At 38.5% G+C, this 24,161-nt stretch overlaps 1 protein-coding gene across 2 annotated transcripts in view; it reads left to right on the top strand.

Moving 5' to 3' along the window:
• The window catches only part of SBF2 (SET binding factor 2), a 458,044-nt gene that overhangs the window by 407,774 nt on the left and 26,109 nt on the right, over positions 1-24,161 (top strand). Inside the window, exons 27-32 of one of the 2 annotated variants that reach the window (XM_082659345.1) lie at positions 512-708; positions 2,886-3,026; positions 11,295-11,479; positions 16,066-16,242; positions 18,708-18,809; positions 19,529-19,714. In XM_082659345.1, the coding sequence (XP_082515471.1) occupies positions 512-708; positions 2,886-3,026; positions 11,295-11,479; positions 16,066-16,242; positions 18,708-18,809; positions 19,529-19,714 (988 nt within the window). The remainder of the gene's footprint in view (positions 1-511; positions 709-2,885; positions 3,027-11,294; positions 11,480-16,065; positions 16,243-18,707; positions 18,810-19,528; positions 19,715-24,161) is intronic. The other variant, XM_082659346.1, reaches the window with a different exon arrangement.

The raw sequence follows: 24,161 nt of genomic DNA, 5'->3' as shown, positions 1-24,161 counted from the left end.
AGAAGCCACTGCAATGAGAAGCCTGCACACAGCAACGAAGACCCAACATAGCCATAAATAAATTAATTAATTTTTAAAAATACATTAATCTTGCAATCTTTATTTCAAGTCATGTATAAGGCAAGGGAAATCACGTTTAACAGAAGCCTTTTTAATAATTCTTTGTAACGTTTTCATTTTCTAAGCTTGTTCCTTAGCAAAAGGCTGCAGTATCACTGAAGGAGGCTTATTAAAAATAATAATAATAATACAGATTAGTGGATGAGTTAGCTGTCTTCACCATCTAGGCCTTTTCTTCTCAAACCCTAAAGAACTGAGTTAAAACTTAGTTTCATGTTTGAAATATATGTCTTACCACTCCACCAATATGTTTGAGTCTTAGAAAATTACTATGATATTATGATATTCATGTTCTTATATTCTCTTTCTCTCCATTTCTTTTTTCTTCTCCTCTCCCCACCCCTCCTCGCCCATCCAAATTATTCTCTTTCTCCCTTCCATGTCCCTAAAGCTATCCTGGCCTCTTAGTTGTACCTCAAGCTGTACAGGACAGTAGTTTACCAAGAGTAGCCCGCTGCTATCGACACAATCGCCTGCCTGTTGTATGTTGGAAGAACTCAAGAAGCAGTACCCTGCTTCTGCGATCTGGAGGATTCCATGGGAAGGGAGTAGTTGGCCTTTTTAAATCTCAGAACTCCCCTCAGGCAGGTAAGCGGCTCTCTTAAGCAGTGTGCTGATCCTTCCACTTCAGAGTATTCCAAAACATGAAGGAAGTAAAATCTGGGAATGCCAGTGTACCCTTTCATCGAGCCTCTCACACATAGCCTTTTCCACGGTGCTATATACATGTACAGCTTAAGAACTAGACTTGACAATGTGGGGCTCCACCTTGAATTTGCCGTCTTGCTTAATATGTCTGTTTATATTTGGATTTTAATAGAAATTAACATAATGAAGTCTTTGGTTCTAGGCTGTTTTCACTTCACAAACCAGAGTATCCACAGATGGAAACAGGTTACATATACTAATCATTTTCTTTTCTTTTGGGAAGCATTCAAATATATTTAACCGCTTCAGAAGCAAATAGGGATTCTGTCCCATGTGGTATAAGATATCCTATCTCATTCCTACAACACACACACACACACACACACACACACACACACACGCAAACTAATGACCAAAATGCTGCTTTAGGAGCTCTCAAGCAGAGAGGTTTTCAGGAAGCCAGAGGCTGGCCAACTTAAAAAAGATACACTACGTGCACTGCCCCTTTTTCTGAGGATATTTTTGAGCACGATGTCTGAGGTCTGAGGTCAGTCGGGAGCTATATTTTGCTAAGCTTTTTCATAACTTCTAGCTTAAAGTAGATGCTCAATAAAATTAAACAAGGACCGCTAAGATATCAGATCCAGTTTAGGGATGGCTGCTGCATTCTTTCCTCTTTGGAAATGAACTCACTCAAGTTCAGTGGTTCAGTAGGTAGAACCATGTGCTTTTTGATATCTCTTCTTTATTCTCATCTGTTCCTTCCTGAAAGTTAAAAGTTGGCCAGTACATCTTTGATCATTCAGTTGACTGAGGGCATGACACACACCACGCTATATTATTATTGTTGTTGTTGTTATTGTTATTATTTCACCTGGCATTTTTGTGTAATTGAAGGCAGTTGGCTTTTAACTTTTTCTGCCCAGAGGAATCCTCCCAAGCCACATAATGGGTATAATAGAACACAGCATATGTAGGTTATATAAAGAGAGAGAATCATTTCAGCATTAATGCATTAATGAGCATATCACTAAGCATTAATGAGCATATCACTGAACTTTTAGTTAGAAAAATTGAAATTGTTTTATTCCACTGGTTTCTTATTTTTCAATATAAATTTACTATATTTCACATTTTTGAGCTCACACATTTGCTCACATTTTAATATCTTTGAAATTGGAATGCAACTTACAATTCATGTGACAGAAATAATTGTGTCATGGTTTAAATGGCAGTTTTTTAGTCTTAGTACATAAAATTGTGGTGCATCTTATAATTGATGACATTTTAGAGTTTATAAAATATGATGGCACCTTAAAGTTGATAAAATACAAAAATATAGTAATGCTAACTATTTATTTCCTATTCACCTTGTAAGAAAATTTGTTAATATCTATTGTCCTTCCAGTGAATCCCTCCCGATGCCACTTTAAAGTGCCTGGGCCAATTTCAGTGATTCTGTTTTACTCCACACAAGCCAGGCTCAGACTCCCTCCAACCCAGACTTGCTCTGACAGTTGTTTCCATCTGTGCATACTTTTTGATCCTCTTTCAAAAGGACCAGGGAATTGAGCAGCAGCTGCTCTTGTCTTCTCATCTTCCTCCTCTCTTTCCACAACAACCCTCTACAAGTTCATATCCCCTAGGCCTATGTGACAGAATTGGAATAAAATTACTGGTACTGGGATATTCTCACCTCTGCCCATTCTGGGATGCTGAGGGAAACTGCTCCATCCTTTGCTCCCAAACAGTGGCATGGACAGAGTGGTTGGGGGAGATCATCAAGGACATGCTGTCTTTTATGAATCTTTATTTTGAGTTGATTGGTTGATGACAAACTGCACCTGTGCTTGGAAGGACCGGCTGTATGTTGGTTTTCCAGACCTGGGCTCTTTCTGGGAGGATGATGGGGCAATCAAGAAGTAGGTGTGGTGAAACCAATATCATAGGAGGATTAGCCATTTAATAGTTTGGAGCTTTAAGTGGGGCTGGTTTCTATATTTGGGTACGGTAACTTGAAGACCATATATAGAAAGAATAAGCGTATGTATATAGAGAGAGCCTGTTTTATTAACATAGATACAGTTTGTTTTATGTAATATCTTTTCCTTTTATAGCTCCTACCTCCTCTTTAGAATCTTCCAGTAGCATAGAACAAGAAAAGTACTTGCAAGCCTTACTGAGTGCAGTTTCTGTCCATCAGAAACTCAGTGGCAATAACACCCTTACTGTCAGGCCAGCACTTGCTCTGTCTCCAGGTAAGTTCTAATAATATTTTTCTTCTTGACAACTGTGAAAGGTCATATTCATTCCTAGGGTTAGTCTCTTTAGTTATTTGCATTGTTCCTTCAACATGACCCCTTAATGTTTTACCTTGTGGGGCTATAACTTTATTTTATTTAGACATCAGGGTACCACTATTAACTTCTAGTAAATAGTAACCAACTTTAGAGATTTAATTATTTCCTTTTTAAAAGAGTAATAGGAGAGGTGGTGGAAAACATAAAGTCATGTGGGATTTTTTTTTCCTGGAATCTGTTTTACATAGACTTTAAAATATTACAGAGTTGAATGTATAAGTTGAACATGTTTATTAAATGTATATTTATTAAAATCATCATGTATAACTTTGAAATTCCTGACATTTCTGCAGCCTTTTATGATTTGCAGTACAGTTTGTTTTCACTAGATTTGGATGAAGCCATTAAGACTTGTACTAATATTCTGTTTCAGTTATCATGTGATGGAACCCCAAAGGGTTCATGTAGAGGTAACCCTAATGTGTTAGACACAGGAGCATGTGACTTGAGAAGTTGGTCTCCTTGGCTTAATCAGCTATTTGAATAGCTCAACATAAGCAGAAAGTGGCTTTTCTTGTAAAGTAACACCATGCATGCCTTGTTTCATTTATCATTAAATTCTCTGATTGCACTTGCCAAACCTAACTCTCTATAATCTTGCAGATGTGTGTATCTCTGAGGAAATAGTAACAGTGCCTTGTTATCTCTATTAAAGCTTTGGGTACTTAAAAAGTACAATGTTTGGCAGCAATTAGACATGCTACACATGAAGATAACTTTTTGTCATTTGAGTAATGTTAACCCGAACGACATGGTTTTTGTTCTTCTTTTTGGCTGACTTTAGGGACTGAAAGGAGGACTTCAAGAATGTCCACTGTGCTTAAGCAGGTAGTGCCAGGACATTTGGATGTAAACCCATCCAATAGCTTTGCTCGAGGAGGTTAGTAAGATTGATTTTATAACTGAGCACTGATACAACCTTAAAAGCAGAAAACTTTTTTCTAGATAGTGATACTTCAAATCAACTAATTATGGTTAAATTTGTTTTTAATTACCCTTTTCTAAACAAATGATCAAATTTATTACTAGCATGGTGACAGATGAGTTTAGCCTCGTGGGACAAGAGGTATAATAATTGCTGAAATCTTAACATACTGATGAGTTTGGAAGCACTGGGAGAGGAGGGGAACATATCTAAATGGTGACTCAGCTCTGGCAGCATTCCATGATGCTTCAAGTTTGCAGTGCAGAAAGGCTGAGCACAGAAGCATAGACAGTTAGGGAGACATGATTCCAGACTCAAAGGCTGTGCCTCCAGTGCCTGTTATCTTTACTCCTGTTCTCTGAAGTGCTAGTTTGAGGAGTAAGAGACAGTGGTTCAGAATCAACATAAAGACTCTATTTTACAAAATTCACTTTTTTTCCTTTTGAAAACCAAGATTGCTATGCACATCTCCTGGCAGCCATATTGAGTCTTTAGATACTTTTTTCCCTACCTCATCAGAACTTTCTATGATGGCAGAATTTCCTAAGAGCTTTCACCCTTCTTCAAGTATCTTCCTAATCAGGCCTTAAGGTCATTGTATTAGTTTGCTAGGGCTACTGTAACAAAGTGCCACAAACTGTGTGGCTTAAACAACCATTTGTCTCACAGTTCCGGAGGCTAGAAGTCCAAAACGAAGGTGTTGTCAGGGTTGGCTCCCTTGGGGGGGCGTGAGGAATAATCTGTTCCACGCCTTTCCCCTAGCTTCTGGTGGTTTGCTGGCAATTTTTGGCATTCCTTAGCTTGTAGAAGCATCAGCCATATCGCTGCCTTCATCTTTACATGACATTTTCCCTGTGCATCTGTCTCCACATTTCCCCTTTCATAAGGACACCAATCATGCTGAATTAGGGGTCCACCCCACTCCAGTGTGACCTCATCTAATTACATCTGCAGTGACCCTATCTCCAAATAAGGTCACATTTTCTGAGGTACTGGGGGTTAGGACTACATCATAAGAAATTTGACAGGGGGTAGGGACACAGTTAAACCCATAACAGTCATATGTAACTTTTTCCAGAACTTTTAAAATACTATTGTTTTAAAGTTGAAGACACAAACTTCATTCTTTTCATCATTTCTTTCTTGGTGAATCTGAACTAAAAGATAGTACAGTGACTTTCTCCTAAGGTTTCTGGTATTTTTGTTGCCAAGAACTCCTGTCAGAATTTGGTTCGACGTTGCAGTTCTTATTGCTTTATTTGCCATCTGAAAGCTTATATTAGCAGGCACGTCAGAAACTTTTCCCTTTAACTTTTAGTAGGGTGCAACTTCTGGCATATGTCTGGTTAGCTGAAGTCTTCCCATCCCCACCCTGCTCCTGAGTTTTGCCTTTGTAAACTTCATCAACAACATGTTATCTCTTCCTCCATTGGGCCAGGTGACCCATAATATAAATTTTAGGTACAAAACTGTCTCTCCTTCTGTGTTGGTACCTAAGGCACAAGGATATTCACCAATCTGTTTCAACTACATTATCTTTGCTTTTTTTATATTGGCCTCAGACTCATGGCTTTTTTATACAAGGGATTCCCCACTAGTGGTTACATTCTAGTCATGAGTCCATTCTTTGCTATTCTCAAAGGTACCTGGAAGGCTGTATTTACATTTTAGGATTAAAATCTCCTATTTAATCTGTTTATGACCCTTTCTATGCATAATGAGGCCATAATTATTATTTCTGACCCCCTTCCCAAATATTTTCTTCTGAAAATTCCTGTAAACTTAGTGTGTTTCCTTATGACAATTTTTTGCTCCTAACCAGGTCCCTTCATTCTGGTATCTTAAGCTAGGATCCAGAAACGCAAATCTTATTATTTTCCTCCATCTCTTAATTCTTCATTCCCAAAGCCTCCAAATCTCCCAAGGTCCCAGTGATTAACTGGAAGATGAGATACGGCTGTTTCCTGGCACCTTCAACTTCTTCTGTGATCCCTGGCGCTGCTTTCCTTTGTCTCCTCTGATAGCATCATCCCTCTCACATAGAGAAGCAGGAATGGACTGGGGCAAGCAAGTTTGGGAATTCTCAGAAGATTCCCTATTAACATGAACATGGCAGGTAGACGCACACTCAGATTGGCCAGGGCAAGACTATATGTAGACACCTGCATGCCCTGACATTAGTTCATTTCCTTGTTCCCACCCTCGAGTACAGAGTCTCTTCATCCTTCCAGAGAGCTGGGTACCACTTCTCCAGCAGTTCCTCATTTACCCTGTGTGGGAAGAGCCTCCTGTCTCGAAATCTCCCTCCTAACCTTCTCCTTTTTCCTCGTCTGTATTTTCACTGTTTTTCCATTCCTTTCATTGTCACAGAATCTTAATTACAGGTTTCCTTCTTATGTTATTTACACTGTGTGCCTTTCCCACTCTGATGAGCCAGGGTTTAGACTGACCTTCACCTTCTCCTTCACCCTTTTTCAGTGAGGGTGGTCACTTAGCGTTCAGCATGCACGTTGAAGAGTTCCTAAGCCAGGGGAAGCAACCTTTTTGACGCAAAAACCAGTTAAGAAAAAATGAAGATGTGAATTGCTTTTCATTTAAAATTACAATAGCTTTTATGCCCCATGGGGAAAATGCAAGTATTTGCAACTTGGATAAATTATCTTGTTGTATAGAAAAATGCCATGAGAAAATCTGCCTCTTAAATATAAAAATGAAATACCTGGGCATATTTGAGAAGTAGCCACATGGAGGCAGCTTTTAAATTTTTCATCCTTTACATTTTCATAGCCCTTTAAGTTCCTCTACAGTGTTATTTTATCCTTGAAATAACCTCCAGGACAGGTACTTTAGGAGGCTTTGAGAGATGATGTAACTTAGCCAAGATCACTTAGCAGCCAAGAGCATAATTGGGACTAGGATTAGGTCAGTCCATTTCAGTGCAGCCTTCACTGAATATAGCTTATACCTCATGCACTGTGCTAAGCATAAGGTCACATCCATAAATTCAATATACCCTGTCGTCACGTCCAACCCAAGCATCTCTTTTCCTTCTCTCCTTTGTTCTGAACAGAGTAGAGAGAACAATACCATTGCTTAGGAAATGCTCATGCTCTGAACAACACTGCACTCCCATGGGTGGGACGAACTGTATCACTTCTTCCCTGAAACAGTCCCCTTAGCCAGACCCTGCTGGACAGATCCAGGGTCACATGGTTGCTTAGGTGACAAGACATAAAGAGTTTGGTTCAGTTACATTCAGATTCAAGCTGCAGTCCTACCACTTAGTGTATGATATTAAGCAATTCAGGAAACTTCGTAATTTTCAGTGTCCTCATCTGTAAAATGGAGATAATAAAAAGTATTCTAGCTTTAGAATAGTTATGGGGAATGAATGAAATAATATATGTAAAGCACTTAACTTAGTAAGTGGCTCGTTATTAATAGGAGCTCAATAAATGTTAGTTCCATTATTATTGTTGAGGTTGTTGTCATTATTGTTGCATAATACTCCACTGAAATGGGAGGAAAGTCTACATTTGTATGTAAATTACCTTAAGCCAGGTTGCTTCTCACTGGCCAAAGGCAAGCAGATAAAGGAGAATGTGTCTTAGGCCTAGACCAGTAACTTTCAAACTCTTTTGATCATGGCTCACAGTAAGAAATACATTTTATATCTATATGTATACATATACATTTTATATCACAAAGGTAGTACTAAGTCACAATGCAAAATGTATATAGACTATAGCGAAAGTTTCATGAAACAATATTCATCTATACCACATGCAGTGCTCATAGTATTTTCCACTCTAATCTGTTTCACTTCCTTAAAAATACTGGTTTGACCTTCTAAAATGATTTCACAAACCACTAAGGAGGACCCTGCAGTCTGGAAAAACACCGCTCCAGGTCGGTGTTACATGCTCAGGACAAGTATTTGACACCTAGGAATCACTCAGGAAGCTAAGCAGACCTCGCCACCAATGCAGTAGTGTAATGCCTTTGGTTAACATGATTGCCAGATGGACTTACAGTTCTCCAAGCCCTGCTGGCCCCATATCAGTACAGCCCGTTTTCTCATTGCTGATTTTCTGCTAGGTGATAAACACTTGGCAGTTTTTCATTAATGAGGCTCTGTTTGAGAAAGTGCTTAATTTTTTTTTAATTAATACCCTTTTCATTCTTTCAGGGCAAATAATTGAGTTGAAGGTATAGTAGAGAACTACAACAGCTCATATGTATCAATTTTCAAAAAGAAAATAATCAACAAATGTTTGCAGTACCTAGATATCAGGCTCTCAGCATGGATATAAGAGTAAATGTGATTAGGTCCCTGCCCTTTGGAGTACACAATCAAGTAGAATAAAATGTGCAAGTAATCACAGTGCAATGGGATCAGAGTTCAGATAGAGCTGTCTGCAACTCTAGGAGGACAGTCAAGAATGCTTTTCAGAGGAGTTTACATCGTTCCTGGATCTTAAGGAATAAGAAGTTTGTCAGGTAAAGAAATGGGAGAAGTCATTCTAGGCCAAGGGACTAGCATAAGAAAATGATATATTTAGGGAACAGTATCTCAGAATCAGGAACCAACCACTCAGGCTTCACTGTAAGCATTTAATGATCCATATTCCAATAGGAAAGCTTAAAACCTTGGCAGAAAGGAGAGTAGCTGGCTCGCACACAGGAGTCCCTGTGCCTTTTTCATGCTGTTCCAGGTCTTTGTTCTGTCTTGCAGTAGCATTCTCTGTGTATAATCAGCCAGTGCCTCTGGAACCCTTAGCTTTCTGACTTCCTTTGGCCACTAAAGCCATCAAGGCCCTTCATTTCCTACTTCCAAAGGAGTGAGGCAGAAATGAAAAATCACTTATGATGATTTTTCTTTTATCAAATTATGTCATATTTTATGCAGTTTTGAAATGGATAGCTTAATAATCCTGCCATTAATGTTTTCAATCCTCAATAAGTACAGAATCATTTTCCTTAAGTGATTTGAGCAGTTCCTTTACTCAGGAAAGAATATAACTGTAACTTACCGCTCACCATTATTGTTATTACCAGGTAAAGTTTGCGATAAGTCACGAAGCACTTTCTTTCTGTTGGAAAAAAACAATATTACTCAAATTACAAAAGTATTATCTTTGATACTGCCTATCATTTTGGTGCAAATAGGGATTTTAGGAGAAGTCATTACGTCAACCATCACAAGCTGTATTTTTAGTGGCATTGGGTATTGTCACAGGGTCATAAATTTTTGCTGCTTGTAACTATCTATCTGCTTATGGAAAATAAATGGAATTTCCAAATGAAAAGAGGAAAAAAAGAAGATAGTGTGGCAATGCTTAATGCTCTACTGCAAAAACATGCCCTTTGTTATTCCAAATGGTTGTTAGAGGTTCATTCCTGATATGATGGCCTTGCTCAAAGAACAAACACGTTGTACAACACATCGTATTTGCCAATCAGTCAGCCTCCTTAAATACTAGGGCCAGTGTATTCACCCCTCCCCAAATTCCTTAATTTTATTATAAAAATTTGTTTCTCACCAAATGACAACCTCCAAAAGCTTATTCCATTTGGTATAATTTTTTAGTGGCACTCTTTGCTGCGCTGTCCATTTCATTGTGCTTATAATATTTATAAACAAGTGCTGAAATTTCATTTAACAGGCACTCAGTTCATCTTTTTGTGTGACCGTGCAGCTTTTTATTTGTTAATCAAATCTTCTGCTTTTAATATATTTACATTTTTCCCCTATCATTAACTTAATGTTTAAAATTAACCTGTTCTTTTCTTACTCCATTTGCTCTGATGTTTGCTGCTATATACATTTCATTCCTTCTTCCTTCTTTAATCTTGCCTACCAGTGCATGGGTACAGAGATAAATGTTTTACTCAGTCAAATCCCAAATCTTCAGCTAAGGGAAGAGTCCATTATCAAGGTACTGTATTATCTGTCCTGATGTGTCACTCTTTTTAACCATCTTCATATGAAAGCATATGTGTTACAAGTGACTTTTTTCACATTTGTTTGTCAAATTATCTTTATTCTCATCCACATTCTGAATTTCCTCTGTGATGCCATTTACCAAAAAATTAACACTTGCTGTAACATCTAAGAAAACTCATAGGTTGTAATAGAAAGTTTCATCCATGTTAAGCAGAAATTTACAATACCTTTTCTTGAGAACTGGTCTCCTGACCCTATAGATGCCTATAAAGAGAAGCAGATGTGACATTATCATGATGACTTGTAGTCACCTAGAAACATGGCTTGATTTAACATTTGGCAAAGATTAAAGCTTCTCAAAGAGCCTTTCCAAATCTAGAGAATGCACTTTAGGGAAGCAGTGGCAGTGTTATGCACCACTGTGACTCCGTCACCAGCCTGAACGCTACAGTCTGTGGGCATTTGTAAGGAGCTCTGTCAAATTTGGGACTTATTATATGCCTTTGTGTTTAGATATTTGATATTTGATAGTCTCACTTGCATATTAGAAATCCTTGATTTTTCTAATTAATATAATTAAGGTCAACTTATGAGATCCTTCCAGTAGCTTAGCTTGACCTTTCCCTTAGAAGACATCTGCTTCTGACTATACCTTTTAAATAAAGCTTCCTAAGATTCAGTGAAATGCACATTACTAAATTTATAACTTCTCACTGTTTTTCCTGGATACTGGGGGAAAAAAGACTAAAATATAACTTATACTGACTTAAAATTACATTATTTTGGCATGATACACAAATATTAATTCTCAGATGTTAGTGGGTTTAGTAAAGTTCTAATTTATTTCTTAATGTGGTTTTATGGTTAAATTGACTGACTAAAGCAGAATAATGTTCCTTCTTTTTTGAAGCCCTGAGAAATTTACTCCACGTTCTCCTTCCTAGGCTTCATTATTGCATCCTGCCCACATTTTTTCTTTCCTAGAGCCAGTGCACTCTATTTATGATACCAGTATTTACTTATAATTACTGAATTTTTATCAGTATACAAAAATAGAATTGACTTGGGTGACTTATTAGGTTCCTCTGAGCCAAATGATTTTTGAAATACTATATTAATAATGCTTATATGATGCAAAAGTAAATGACAAATGACCAATATGATACATGATTACTTAGATGAATTAATTTGCTGTTACCTCTAAAACTGTACCCACAGAGCATGCATCTTTTCCCCTATTCAGTGTCATTCTCACATCAGATTATCTCACTCAATTGTTTTGACTTTTGTGAAGGTGTTTGGGCAAGTCTTCGCTCTAGCGCTCGCCTGATCAGCTCTCCAACATCCTTCGTTGATGTTGGCGCCCGGCTGGCAGGCAAGGATCACTCGACGTCCTTCAGTAACAGCACTTACCTGCAAAACCAGCTCTTGAAACGCCAAGCAGCCCTTTATATATTTGGTGAGAAGTCGCAGCTAAGGGTAAGATTTCTTTTTCTCACTTAGAAACTTCATGGATACGTGAAGGCAGTGTATAAAACTTATTTCATAAACCAGCTTTCCTAGAAATTTTTTTTTTCTTTTTTGCTGCATGGAGTCTTAACCTGGAGTTAATAGTCTTTAAAAAAATTAGCTCATGTATATGTATACATGTATGTCTACCTGTACTTATATAGATAGAGATACACATGCATACACACAATGCATATTTATTAGGCATGAAAACAAGTGCTTATTCATAATCATTTTTAAAATCAGCATAAATATCATGAATATTAGGGAGTGTACATTAAAAAAATAAGGCTTATCCAGGCTGTGTTTTTCCACTGTCTTAGTTCAGCTTCCATAGGAATCTGTGCCCATGGCAAAACAGATGTTTTTGTTCTTGTAAACCTATTGATAAAGCTGCAGGAAGGAAGAGTGGAAAGAAGAGCATGGCACTGCATATGGAGGCAAGGGAAGGCCAAGGCTACACTTCTTAAGTTACATTCTTTAAGGGTTCTCAAGACTATATAGAGTGACACGTCCTAAGACATGTCAGAAAATGTAAGATATTAGCTGGTAATCAACTTTATTCTTACTTTTTTTTTTTTTTTTTGGGGGGCTGCATTGGGTCATCGTTGCTGCACGGGCTTTTTCTAGTTGAGACGAGTGGGGGCTACTCTTTATTGCGGTGCACAGGCTTCTCAATGCGGTGGCTTCCCTTGTTGCGGAGCACAGGCTTTAGGCGCACAGGCTTCAGTAGTTGTGGCTCACAGGCTCTAGAGCACAGGCTCAGTAGTTGTGGTGCACGGGCTTAGTTGCTCTGCGGCATGTGGGATCTTCCCGGACCAGGGCTCAAACCAGTGTCTGCTGCATTGACAGGCGGATTCTTAATCACTGCGCCACCAGGGAAGCCCCTTTATTCTTACTTTTAAATTATTATGTTAAAGAGCTTCACTATGCTCAAGTCCCATAAATTGTAAAGATAGTCTCTATCTCCAAAAGCAACAATAATTCCTTGGGGTTTAATGTTTTTGCAGTTCACACATTACAGAATAAATTTCATTACTACTGACAGGTGTGTGGGAAATAAAAGTATTTGGGGTTTTTGGGGGGGGTTTGTTTTTGTTTTTTATTTTGACTGTGCTGGGTCTTCATTGCGGTACGCGGGCTTTTCGTTGTGGCGCACGGGCTTCTCTAGTTGTGGCGTGCGGGCTCAGTAGTAGCAGTGCGCAGACTTAGTTGCCCTGCAGCATGTGAGCTCTTAGTTCTGTGATCAGGGATCGAACCCGCGTCCCCTGTATTGGAAGACGGATTCTTAGGCACTGGACCACCAGGGAAGTCCCTAAAAGTATTTGTTAATTCAGAAATCCCCTCAAAGTTTAGTCCAGTGCCCCAGTGAGCACTGGACAATCTAGACAGATGTTCAGCTGAACTGTAAAATGGAGGCTGTGAGCAGGATCCCACATGCTTGGTCCTCAGGATGCCAGTGACTGAGTCAGCTCTTCAGTGGCAGTCTGGCTTTGCTAGCTCTTCTCCCACTGCCTGGACTACTGCAGTCACTTAGTCACCAAGCTTTAGGGTAGAGGGAATGAAACTGCTGGGTAACGCTCAATTTTTAAATATGCACACGTGTCTTCTGATACAGCAGATAATTTTATATCCAGAAAATAGTTGGGACATTTTTCAACAGTAGTCCAGGGATGCCTGCACAGCCTCCTTGGCACCAGTGTCTTTCCCAGAGCACAGACTTTGCCCACTTCAGCACACCTCTTATTTATGATCTGAGTCACTCCCCAAGGTTTGTCTCCTGAATGCTCACCTCTGCTATTCCCTTTGCACATCAGTCCTCAGATAAGCTGTGTGATCATGCATATATGAGTAAGAAAGACTGACCAATTGGGACCCTTCCTCCTTTCCTCCCTCTCTCCCTCCCTCCTTTCTCTTTCTTTCTTTCATCAATAAAATACTGTATTTTAAAAACATAATTCCATAATTCCAAACATAATTTCTGGCACAATAGTTATTAGGATTTTTGTATATTCCTTCACATTTTGCTTTTTATTAATTCAACTGTGTCTGTAGGGTATGGGTGCATATCTGTCTGACGTGTGCCACAGTCTAGCCAGCACAGCACTGCCTAGTTGCAGCTCCACACCTTTTTATCCCAACAAAGGAAACATAGGAAAGCAAATAAGTGAGAGTGACTCATTCTAAACAATCTGGAATTGCCCTTATTTACCTTTTTTAATTCACATACTTTAATATCTTATACTTAGTAACAAATTCTTCATAATCTTAACAGTGTGTCGAACACGATGGTTGATAACTCCTGCTTTATAAGGTAGGTATACCTAGCTCAAGTATGGTTGGGAAATGGAAAGGAATCTAGTTTTTCTGAAAAGTAAACTATTTTTTATATGTTTTAAAAAAAACCAATATGACACGACACTGTAAGTCAATTTTCCAATGAAAATTTTAAAAAATAAAGTAGATAACCAACAAGGGCCTACTGTACAGCACAGTGAACTATACTCAGGAATATAAATGTCTAAATGTCTTGGTAAATATATCTGGATTGTAATAATATGTTTTGAATTGCATAGAACATTTAAAGCAAAAAAAGATTAAAAAAAAACTAACAGAAAAGAACTCATGTTCTCATAGTGCTAAGTTCTTTATCTCAAGTCATCTTTCCATGTTGTGTAATACATTTCATATTTATTTTAATCACTGCATAACTTTTTTTTTAAACATTCAGTCCGTTTTTTAATATTTATTTTCTTTTTATTTATTTTTATTTTTCGGCTGTGTCTGGTCTTCATCATGGCATGTGGGATCTTCATTGCAGCATGGGGGATCTTTTTGGCGTGGCACGCGGGCTTCTCTCTAGTTGTGACGTGTGGGTTTTCTCTCTCTAGTTGTGGCGCGTGGGCTCCAGAGTGCATGGGCTCTGTAGTTGTGGCACGCGGGCTCCAGAGCACATAGGTTCTGTAGTTTGTGGCACGCAGCCTCTCTAGTTGAGGTGCACAGGCTCAATAGTTGTGGCGCGCGGGCTTAGTTGCCCCGCAGCATGTGGGATCTTAGTTCCCCTACCAGGGATCATCCCGCGTCCCCTGCATTGGAAGGTGGATTCTTTACCACTGGACCACCAGGGAAGTCCCATAACTTTCTGTTTTGTTGGATGTTTCGGTTTCTTTCTTTATCATCTATATGTAAAATTGCAGTCACATTTTCAAGCATATAGCTTTTTATTTTTATTTTTTATTGGAGATACAATCCACTAGAGGATTTTTTCCTACATTTTAGATTATTTCTTTAGGCTAGCTTCCTAAAAGTGGAATTACTAAGACAAAGAAACTTTTTTTTTTCCTTAATATACATTGGTAATGCTGTTTAAGAAAAACAACTTGGGGGTTTTTACTTTTTATTTTAAAATTTTAATAGGCCTTTAAAAAATAAAGTAACCAATATAAAACATGAAACAGACCCAATATGTAAGTCTTTGGCAGCAATTTTTTTTAATTGTGGTAAAATACAAATAACATAAAATTTACCATCTTAACATGTACAGTTCAGCAGTGCTAACTAAGTACATTCATATTATTGTACAGCCAATCTCCAAAAAGCAGTTTACTCTTAGAAAAGCAGATGATCCAGTAGAGTAATTTGGGCAGAATGTGAAGAAAGTGAAAAGAACATGAGAAAATTAATTCATTCTTTCTTTGGCGTAAGAAGTTAGAGAACTTTTAAATCGTCTTCAGAAGTAGGCAACTAGATTATCAGAATAAACTATTTCAATGGGCCACCAATTTAGCATTCTTTAGTTAAAATTGCGACCTCACATAGAAAAAATTCCATATGGATTAAAAATATAAATGATAAAAATACTGAAACAAAGATTGATATATGTGTCATACTGAGTGAAAAATAGTCCAAAAGTTAGAAATCAACAAAGCCTTTCATGTTTTACTGTATATGTATTTTTTTATTATTGGCTTTAAAAGAATACAATATTAGTAGTCGTAGGGCAGTGAGATAGTGATTTTTATATTCTTCTCAGTATTTATCTCTGCTTTTTTTTTTCATTTTCACAATGACTATGTTTTACTTGCATAATAAGAAACAAATGTGTATGTCTATAAACTTTAATTTGTAGAGCTCTGGAACCTCAACAGCATATTACCTTTTAATTATAATTCACATCTTGGGGAGACTTAGTTTACAGTTTTAGATTAATCATGCTGTCAGGCGTCATTGGTTCCTCCTTAGACCTCCAGGTTCATGGCCTTGTAAGTAGCTTATATTTGGTCCTATAAGCTCCATCAGGTTCCAGTCTACTAGTAGCCTCTTCAAGTTCTCAGAATGACAGCAAGCTAAGTCAAACCACTAGACTTTACTGAATGGCTCTTTCCAGCAATACTGACACATTAGCGAAAAATGATTGACTTTCTTGATCCACTGCAGCCCCTGCAGCTCTTTGGCCTCAACTAACTGTATATCACTAAGCATTACCCTGTTGAAAACATTGTTTTTTTACCTATAACACGTCATCTGCCTAATTCTCTCTGCATCTTCATCCACAGAACTTCAAGTTAGAATTTGCTTTAAATTGTGAGTTTGTTCCTGTTGAATTTCATGACATCCGACAAGTGAAAGCCAGTTTTAAAAAACTGATGAGAGCTTGTGTCCCAAGCACCATCCCTACTGACTCAGAAGTGACCTTCCTGAGAGCCCTGGGAGACTCTGAGTGGTTCCCACAGGTAATGTCTGGAGCAGCTTATCTTATAACTCAAGAAAAGAGAGGCCCAAGGGTATACAGAATTGATATTTGAGGAAAAAAATATTATGTTCCCCACTACCTGACATTCTCCCTTGATTGTGTGCCCTCTGTAAAGGGCTTTCAGTTCCAGGGAACCATGTGATACAGGAAATGAAGGGGTAGAATTCTCCATGCCTGGGTTTTTCTCTCTGTTGTTGAAACTTGCTTGGTCTCCATAGGATGCTAGGAAGGAGATTATTATTTTTAGATGGAAACTTTTTGATATACAACAAATTTAAACAACATGTATGTATAGGGCTCCTGCTCTGTTACTAACAGAGTGAGGATCCAGGACAGGATGTGATTGCTAGGTGACTCCAAGGGGCTTTTCCTCTTACTTTCTCACTTTCTATTTGTCTCTGCCTGTTCTGTGTCTCTGGACTGTGGCTTCACTCCCAAGCCAGCCCAACAAAGGCACATTGGTTGCCCTGAAGCCTACCTAAGGTTTAGGAAAAACCACATATCCTTCTTTCAGCTAAGTCAAGCTTGGGATGTTTTTAATTGAACGCTTATTGAGAAATTAAGGAGAAATAGTTATGCCAGCACACCTAACCCACATTTCTTCCAAACCACAGAAAGAAAGGTGTTTATGACATGCATGTTTTAGACACTGATGCAGATATTTGGCCAAGAGCCTCTCTGCAATACAGCCTTCAGCCTTGTCTTTAGGCCCCTGGTGCTATGTCCATTATTCCTTCCCCCCTTGTAGGAGCACACAGCCCCTCTATCCCCTGTCCACATTGACCTCCAAGCCTCCCGCCTTTTTTTTTTTCCTCCTGCTTCTCTTGAGGAGGAAAAAGGGTTGTTTCCCACAGTACATTGGACTAAAAAGAAAAAAAAAGCCAGGAAATGATGTAAGTACCCAGGGCAGTGACTATTCTCAAGGGTACTTAAACTCTAGGAAAACAGCCACATATACAATTAGCTATTATATGAGGCTGTGTTAATTACTGTTAAGGCAATTCAGGATACTTTGAGTACCCATGGAAGGAGCTGATCAATACTCCCTGCTGTCCCTAAGTTATAAGCCCCAGCCCCAAAGTGTTCCTACCACTCAACCTATCCATCTATGTTTCTCCTATTCTGTGTTCTACTCCTTACTTCAAAGTGGATTCATATCAGAAGTTAGTGACTAAAAACAATGGAAAACGTTGCCCCACTTGGGATATTGGCAGTTTAAAAGTTAACTCAGAGCACATGCTAAGCCCAAGAGAATTCAGGCCTGGTAATAGTTGTGTTATAGGAACAGTGAATGAGGACCTTCCCATTCTTGAAGAGGACATGTGCCTTGTTCCTGTGTTTAAAATAGCCTAGCTCTGGGATGAACTGAGAGAGTGACTTGGACTTATATACACTACCAAATGTAAAACAGATAGCTAGTAGGAAGCAGCTGCATAGCACAGGGAGATCAGCTCGGTGCTCTGTGACCACCTAGAGGGGTGGGATAGGGAGGGTGGGAGGGAGACGCAAGAGGGAAGAGATATGGGGATGTATGTATATGTATAGCTGATTCACTTCGTTATAAAGCAGAAACTAACACACCATTGTAAAGCAATCATACTCCAGTAAAGACGTTAAAAAAATAATTTAAAAAAATAGCCTACCTCTGTTTAAAATATGGGGGTGGGAGTGTTTTGTTTTAGTTCAGAGTTGGATTCATTCTACAAGTTATGTCAAGTAATGTTTAAAATTTTTTTAAACCAGAATGTTACACATTTAGTTTTGAAATCTATGTGCTTTGCTCACACCCTAATTGTTCATTAGGGACTTGGAGTCAGTTGTCTTGGCTTAAAAAGCTGAGCACAAATAAAAGTTTTCTTCCCATTTAATACACAGTACAAATACTTTAGTATAGAATTCACATTTGATAGAAGCAATATCTTTTGTAATTTCTCTGGGGAGATGCATTATATATATTTTGTAATATTTTTCTTTCTCCTGAGATTTTTTTGTAGGTATATTTTCTCTAATATTAGAGGTTTTTTAAATGAAAAAAAGTATACAATTCAGTACTTTTTAGTATATTTACAAAGTTGTGTAGCCGTCGGAAATAGAACTAACTATATCACATAAGAACAAATTTTAAATCTAATAACTATGTTGCGAGGGCCACATAGAGCCTCACTCTTTTCCACTGGAAAGAATTATAGCTCTTCTGCTTTGAGGGGAATCTTGTACGGTCAGTTTATTTCATTAAGTATCACTTGAACACATTGTTTTAAAATGTGTCATTGTTTAATCTTGATTTTGACAAAGAACTTTAAGTATTTAAAATTCATATGATTCTTTTGTCCAAATATTTTAATCCCTAACTTGTTTGATTATCTAAGGTTGATAGCAAGTCTGTCTGTTCTTGGTGCTCAGAAAGCACTTGGTCTAATTGTGGCCTCCTTTCTTAACTCTTAGCTTCACAGGATATTGCAGCTTGCTGTGGTTGTATCAGAAGTACTTGAGAATGGTTCCTCAGTTTTGGTGTGTTTGGAAGAAGGCTGGGACATCACTGCACAAGTAAATTATTAAAACATATTTTCAGATATTTAATTTTATATTTGTATTTTAATTCAGTTATTTTAAAATTCTGCAGATGAATCTTTTGTATAATGACTAATGTGTTTATGGACAGAGAAAGTCCTCTGTTAAACACCACCTGGTATCCATCAAAAAGCTCTGTGCCGTGAGTTTCCAGGCCCTACAGAGCCTGGAGCTCTGGCTCAGGGCATCAGGCTCCCACACCACAGAAGCATCATGCAAGCATGACCAGCGGTGTAGGACATGGACCATCCTTCCCATGTTTTGTCAGTCCTTTCTCTGGTTCTCTGTAAGCCCCTTCTTTACTCACTCCAGAGTGAAAAGGAAAAGTACGAGTATAATCTACAGTAAAACATTAATCTACATCTGCCAAAAAGTAGATGTAGGTTTGAACTGATCCTCTGACCTTATTAATTAACCTAGAAGAAGGCCACAGTCAGCAAACTGGCCAGGCAAGGATTAAATTCTTAATTCTCCTCTGAAGGAAAATGTAGCCAAAATGAATTTGAGTCTCAGTTTTTAATGGAAAGTTTGTAGAATTAATTCACTTAGCTGTCCTGGAGCAGTTAGTGAACAAATTTGCCATCCAGGTAACTTTGCTTGTTAATTAGCTGTCATCAAAAGGAAGTGCTTTGTCTTAGAAGCAGGAATTTTTCAGGACTGAAAGTAATGAAGTATCCAACCTGCTTGTACCCTAGGTGACCTCCCTGGTTCAGTTACTCAGTGACCCCTTTTATAGGACACTTGAAGGCTTCCGGATGCTGGTCGAAAAAGAGTGGCTCTCTTTTGGTCATAAATTCAGTCAGCGGAGCAGCTTGACCCTCAGCTGTCAGGGCAGTGGTTTCACTCCAGTCTTCCTACAGTTCTTAGATTGTGTACACCAGGTAAGTAGAGCAAGCTTAAATCGACTTGATACGAGAGAAAGAAAAGACCTAGCATTTACTGAGCATTGCATTGCTGTGCCAGGTACCTTTATGTCACAGCTCTGATGGACTCAGCCGTAAGACTTGCTAAAATCTCAGCAGTAGCTTCCTGGAAATGGAAAAGAAAAAACTAGTTGGTTTCTGAAACTAGGCTAGCTGAGCTGGCTATCAAGCTGGCTCCCAAGTGAAGTGGGCAGCACTCTAAATTACCATCTAATGTAACGGAGCAAACTTGGCTTGTTCTCGAAGAAGGTTTGATCTAGTGTAGAACAGTAAAACTCTCTAGGTGTTGGCCAAGCCTGAAATCCAGCACGTGGTCTTCCCATTTGGGGAGGACCCTACTTTATGCCTGAAAATATAGGAGGTAGAGCTAAACCCCTAGAGAAAGAATCAGGGGCCCGACCAGTCAAGCCTCTGAGGTTGAGAACAATGGCTCAGTTCTACTGGGTGGCATAATTAGGGCTAATCAAGAGACCAGACAGAGGGCTTCCCTGGTGGCGCAGTGGTTAAGAATCTGCCTGCCAAGGCAGGGGACACGGGTTCCATCCCTGGTCCGGGAAGATTCCACATGCCGCGGAGCAACTAAGCCCGTGCGCCACAACTACTGAAGCCCGTGCACCTAGAGCCCGTGCTCCGCAACAAGAGAAGCCACCGCAATGAGAAGCCTGCACACCGCAATGAAGAGTAGCCCCCGCTCACCGCAACTAGAGAAAGCCCACATGCAGCAACGAAGACCCAACGCAGCCAAAAATAAATAAATAAAATAAATTTATTTTTTAAAAAAGAGACCAGACAGAAACCCAGGTATATAATCCAGTCAAACCCAGTAGGAGCTGGGAGTGGGGGAGATGTGAATGCTCTGGGCTCCCTCTTACCTTCATCTCAGGCCTTGGTCAGTATTGGGCTTGAGAATTGGATGGCACTGGGTTTAAAAGTTGAAGGCATTGGCACCAGTGGCTAAAATGGCCTAGAAAAAGTAAGGTTGACACTTATAGCCTGTTTCGTCTGCACCACAACAGTGAATGGGTTCTGGCATGTCAAACATATTTTTCAGAACAGTGATCCTCTTTGAAATTGAAATACATTGGCCTCAAGTGTCTGTTGGAAAGAAAAGTAAAAATGTTTTTAGGAACCAGTACTGGAACTAGATCATCTTATGTATGGTAATGTTTTGTTTTTTATTCCATTAATCACTTGATCAGCTTTATCAATTCACTTCATAATTTTTTAAAAAATGTATTTAAAGTGTATAATTCAGTAGTTTTTAGTATATTCAGAGTTGTGCAATTACCACAAGCAATTTCTGATTATTTTATCACCCCAAAACAAACTCCATACCCATTAGCAGTGACTTTTCCATCGACCCCATCCCCTACATACACAAACACTGGAGGTTATGTTTTTGATTGCTCCCATCAGCTTCTTAAAGAAAAGACCTATTGAATAATTTTAGTTGATTTGAGTAGTATCTGGAGAAGCTGGTCACAAGGTTGAGCTTATACTTTTAAACTCTTTGCAGCAAATTATATATTTGCTTCCTGTTTGAATATTAGCTTTTTTTTTTTTTTTTTTTTTGAATATTAGCTTTTTTATTCAGACATCTTTCGACAAGTACATGAGGGAGAAGTTTGAAGCCCATTGTCTCTGAAACAGAAAGCTTAACTGAGACTAAAGGGGAGGAGCAAGCATTTTTTCTCACTTCTGGATAGCTGAACGCCTACAAGTTCTTCATGAAAGCACTTCTTATCCTGCACATTGTCTTATTATGCTATGCACAGGCTATTTCCTGCCTTCATGCCTATATCCCACTACCATCTGCAGTCATCATTACTGATATTTCTTGACCGCTTACTATGCACCAGGCACTGTTCTCAGCACTATATTTTATTCCATGATTCTAAGTAATCTTTGAACCTTTTCCTGGCCCCTTCATTTGTATTCTTATGAACCGTGTACAGACTTCTTCGGTAGCACCTGTACACTAGCATCTATCTATTTGTACGTGTCTGTTGCCTTCTACTTAGACTGAGAATTCTTGGGAGAAGGGTCTATGTTATATTAACCTTCATATCCCTAATATCTAATGCAATTATAATTTTAGTCTCTGGAATGTAGTAGACCCTCAATAAATATGTATAAATGAAAATTTGAATGACCACCTGGTTCAGCCTTGTTGAGGCTCTCACCACCCTTCATCAAGACCATCTAGGGTGTCCTGAGTTGCTAATAACATCTTCTGAATGCTCAGATATGAAGCTGTTACTCTCTTTTACAAAAAACCTTTAAAGCAGACAAACAAAAACTTTCAGTGGCTCTACATTTCTTAAAGAATTACTCTTCCTCATGTCCAATTTGAATATAATAATGTCAAAATTTCACTTGAAAGGTTCTTAAGGCTCCTCACTGGATGCCTCTGTTGTCTTAATAAGTACACTCAACCAATTTTACCCCTGCATTGAAATAATATCACTCTTGGGCTTCCCTGGTGGCACAGTGGTGGAGAATCCGCCTGCCAGTGCAGGGGACATGGGTTCGATCCCTGGAAGAAGTAGTAGTCCGGGAAGATCCCACATGCCGCAGAGCAACTAAGCCCGTGCGCCACAACTACTGAGCCTGTGCTCTAGAGCCCGTGAGCCACAACTACTGAGCCCACGTGCCATAACTACTGAAGCCCTCACGCCTAGAGCCCATGCTCCACAACGAGAGAAGCCACTGCAATGAGAAGCCCAAGCACCATACCAAAAGTAGCCCCCCACTCGCTGCAACTAGAGAAAGCCCGTGCACAGCAATGAAGACCCAACACAGCCAAAAATAAATAAATTTATAAAAAGAAAAAAAAATCACTCTTTATGCAGTTGAATACCAGATGAAGCAGTTGACTTGCTTTTAATGTCTTTGGCGTATAAAAGTGGATATCTTTAAAAATTAAAATCACAATCTTCATAATGTGGTGTTCACACTTAAAGAACATATAGGGATTAAAAAAAAACACACAGAAAAAATCAAACCAAGAGCTGGTTCTTTTAAAGGGTAAATAAAATTGACAAACCTGGCCAGGCTCACCAAGAAGAAGAGAGAGAGAACCCAAAGAGAAAAAAGAAATAAAAAAGGAGAAATCTCAACTGATATCACAGAAATACAAAAAAACATAAGAGAATTCTATGAACAATTATATGCCAACAAATTTGACAACCTAGAAGAAATGGACAACTTTATAGAAACATACAGCCCACCTAAATTGAATCAAGAATAAATAGATAATTTGAACAGACTGATCACTAGAAGTGAAACAGAATCTGTAATTTAAAAAATCTCCCTGCAAACAAAAGGCCAGGACCAGATAGCTTCACAGGCAAATTCTACCAAACATACAAAGGAGAACTCATACGGATTCTTCTCAAACTCTTCCAAAAGACTGAAGAGAAGGGAACACTCCCAAAGACATTCTGTGATGCCACCATCACCCTGATACCAAAACCAAAGATCCCACCAAAAAAGAAAATTACAGGCCAATATCTTTGATGAATATAGATGCAAAAATTCTCAACAAAATATTAGGAAACCAAATCCAACAACACATAAAAAAGATCATACACCACAACCAAGTGAGGTTCATCAGACATTCACAAGGATGGTTCAACATATGCAAATCAATCAGTGTAATACACAACATTAAGAAAAGTCAAAAACCACATGATCATCTCAATGGATGCAGAAAAGGCATGTGACAAAATTCAACATCCATTCATGATAAAAACTCTTACCAAAGTGGGTACACAGGGAACATATCTCAACATAATGAAAGGTATTTATGACAAACCCACAGCCAATGTAATACTCAATGGTGAAAAGCTGAAAGCCTTCCTACTAAAATCTGGAACAAGGATGCCCACTCTCACCCCTTCTATTCAACATAGTATTGGAAGTCCTAGCCACAGCAATCAGACAAGAAAAAGAAATAAAACATATTCAAATTAGATGGGAAGAGGTAAAATTGTCACCATATGTGGATGACATGATACTATATATAGAAAACCCTAAGGATTCCACACAAAAACTACTAGATCTAATAAATGAATTCAGCAAAGTAGTAGGATACAAGATTAACATTCAGAAATCAGTTGTATTTCTTTACACTAACTATGAAATAGAAAGGGAATGTTAAAAAAAAAAAAAAAAGTACCTTTTAAAATTGCACCATTTAAAATTGCACCAAAAAAAAAAAAAAAAAAACCTAGGAATAAACTTGACCAAGGAGGTGAAAGACTTTTACACTGAGAACTATAAAACATTAATAAAGGAAATTAAGGAGGGCTCAAAGAAATGGAAAGATATCCCATGCTCTTGGGTTGGAAGAATTAATATTGTTAAAATGGCAATACTACCCAAAGCAACCTACAGATTTATG

The sequence above is a fragment of the Grampus griseus genome (assembly GCF_964374135.1).
Source record: "Grampus griseus genome assembly, chromosome: 8".
NCBI classification, from domain to species: domain Eukaryota; kingdom Metazoa; phylum Chordata; class Mammalia; order Artiodactyla; family Delphinidae; genus Grampus; species Grampus griseus.
The sequence above is the reverse complement of the archived record's forward strand: the minus strand, read 5'-3'. Positions and strand labels throughout refer to the sequence as shown.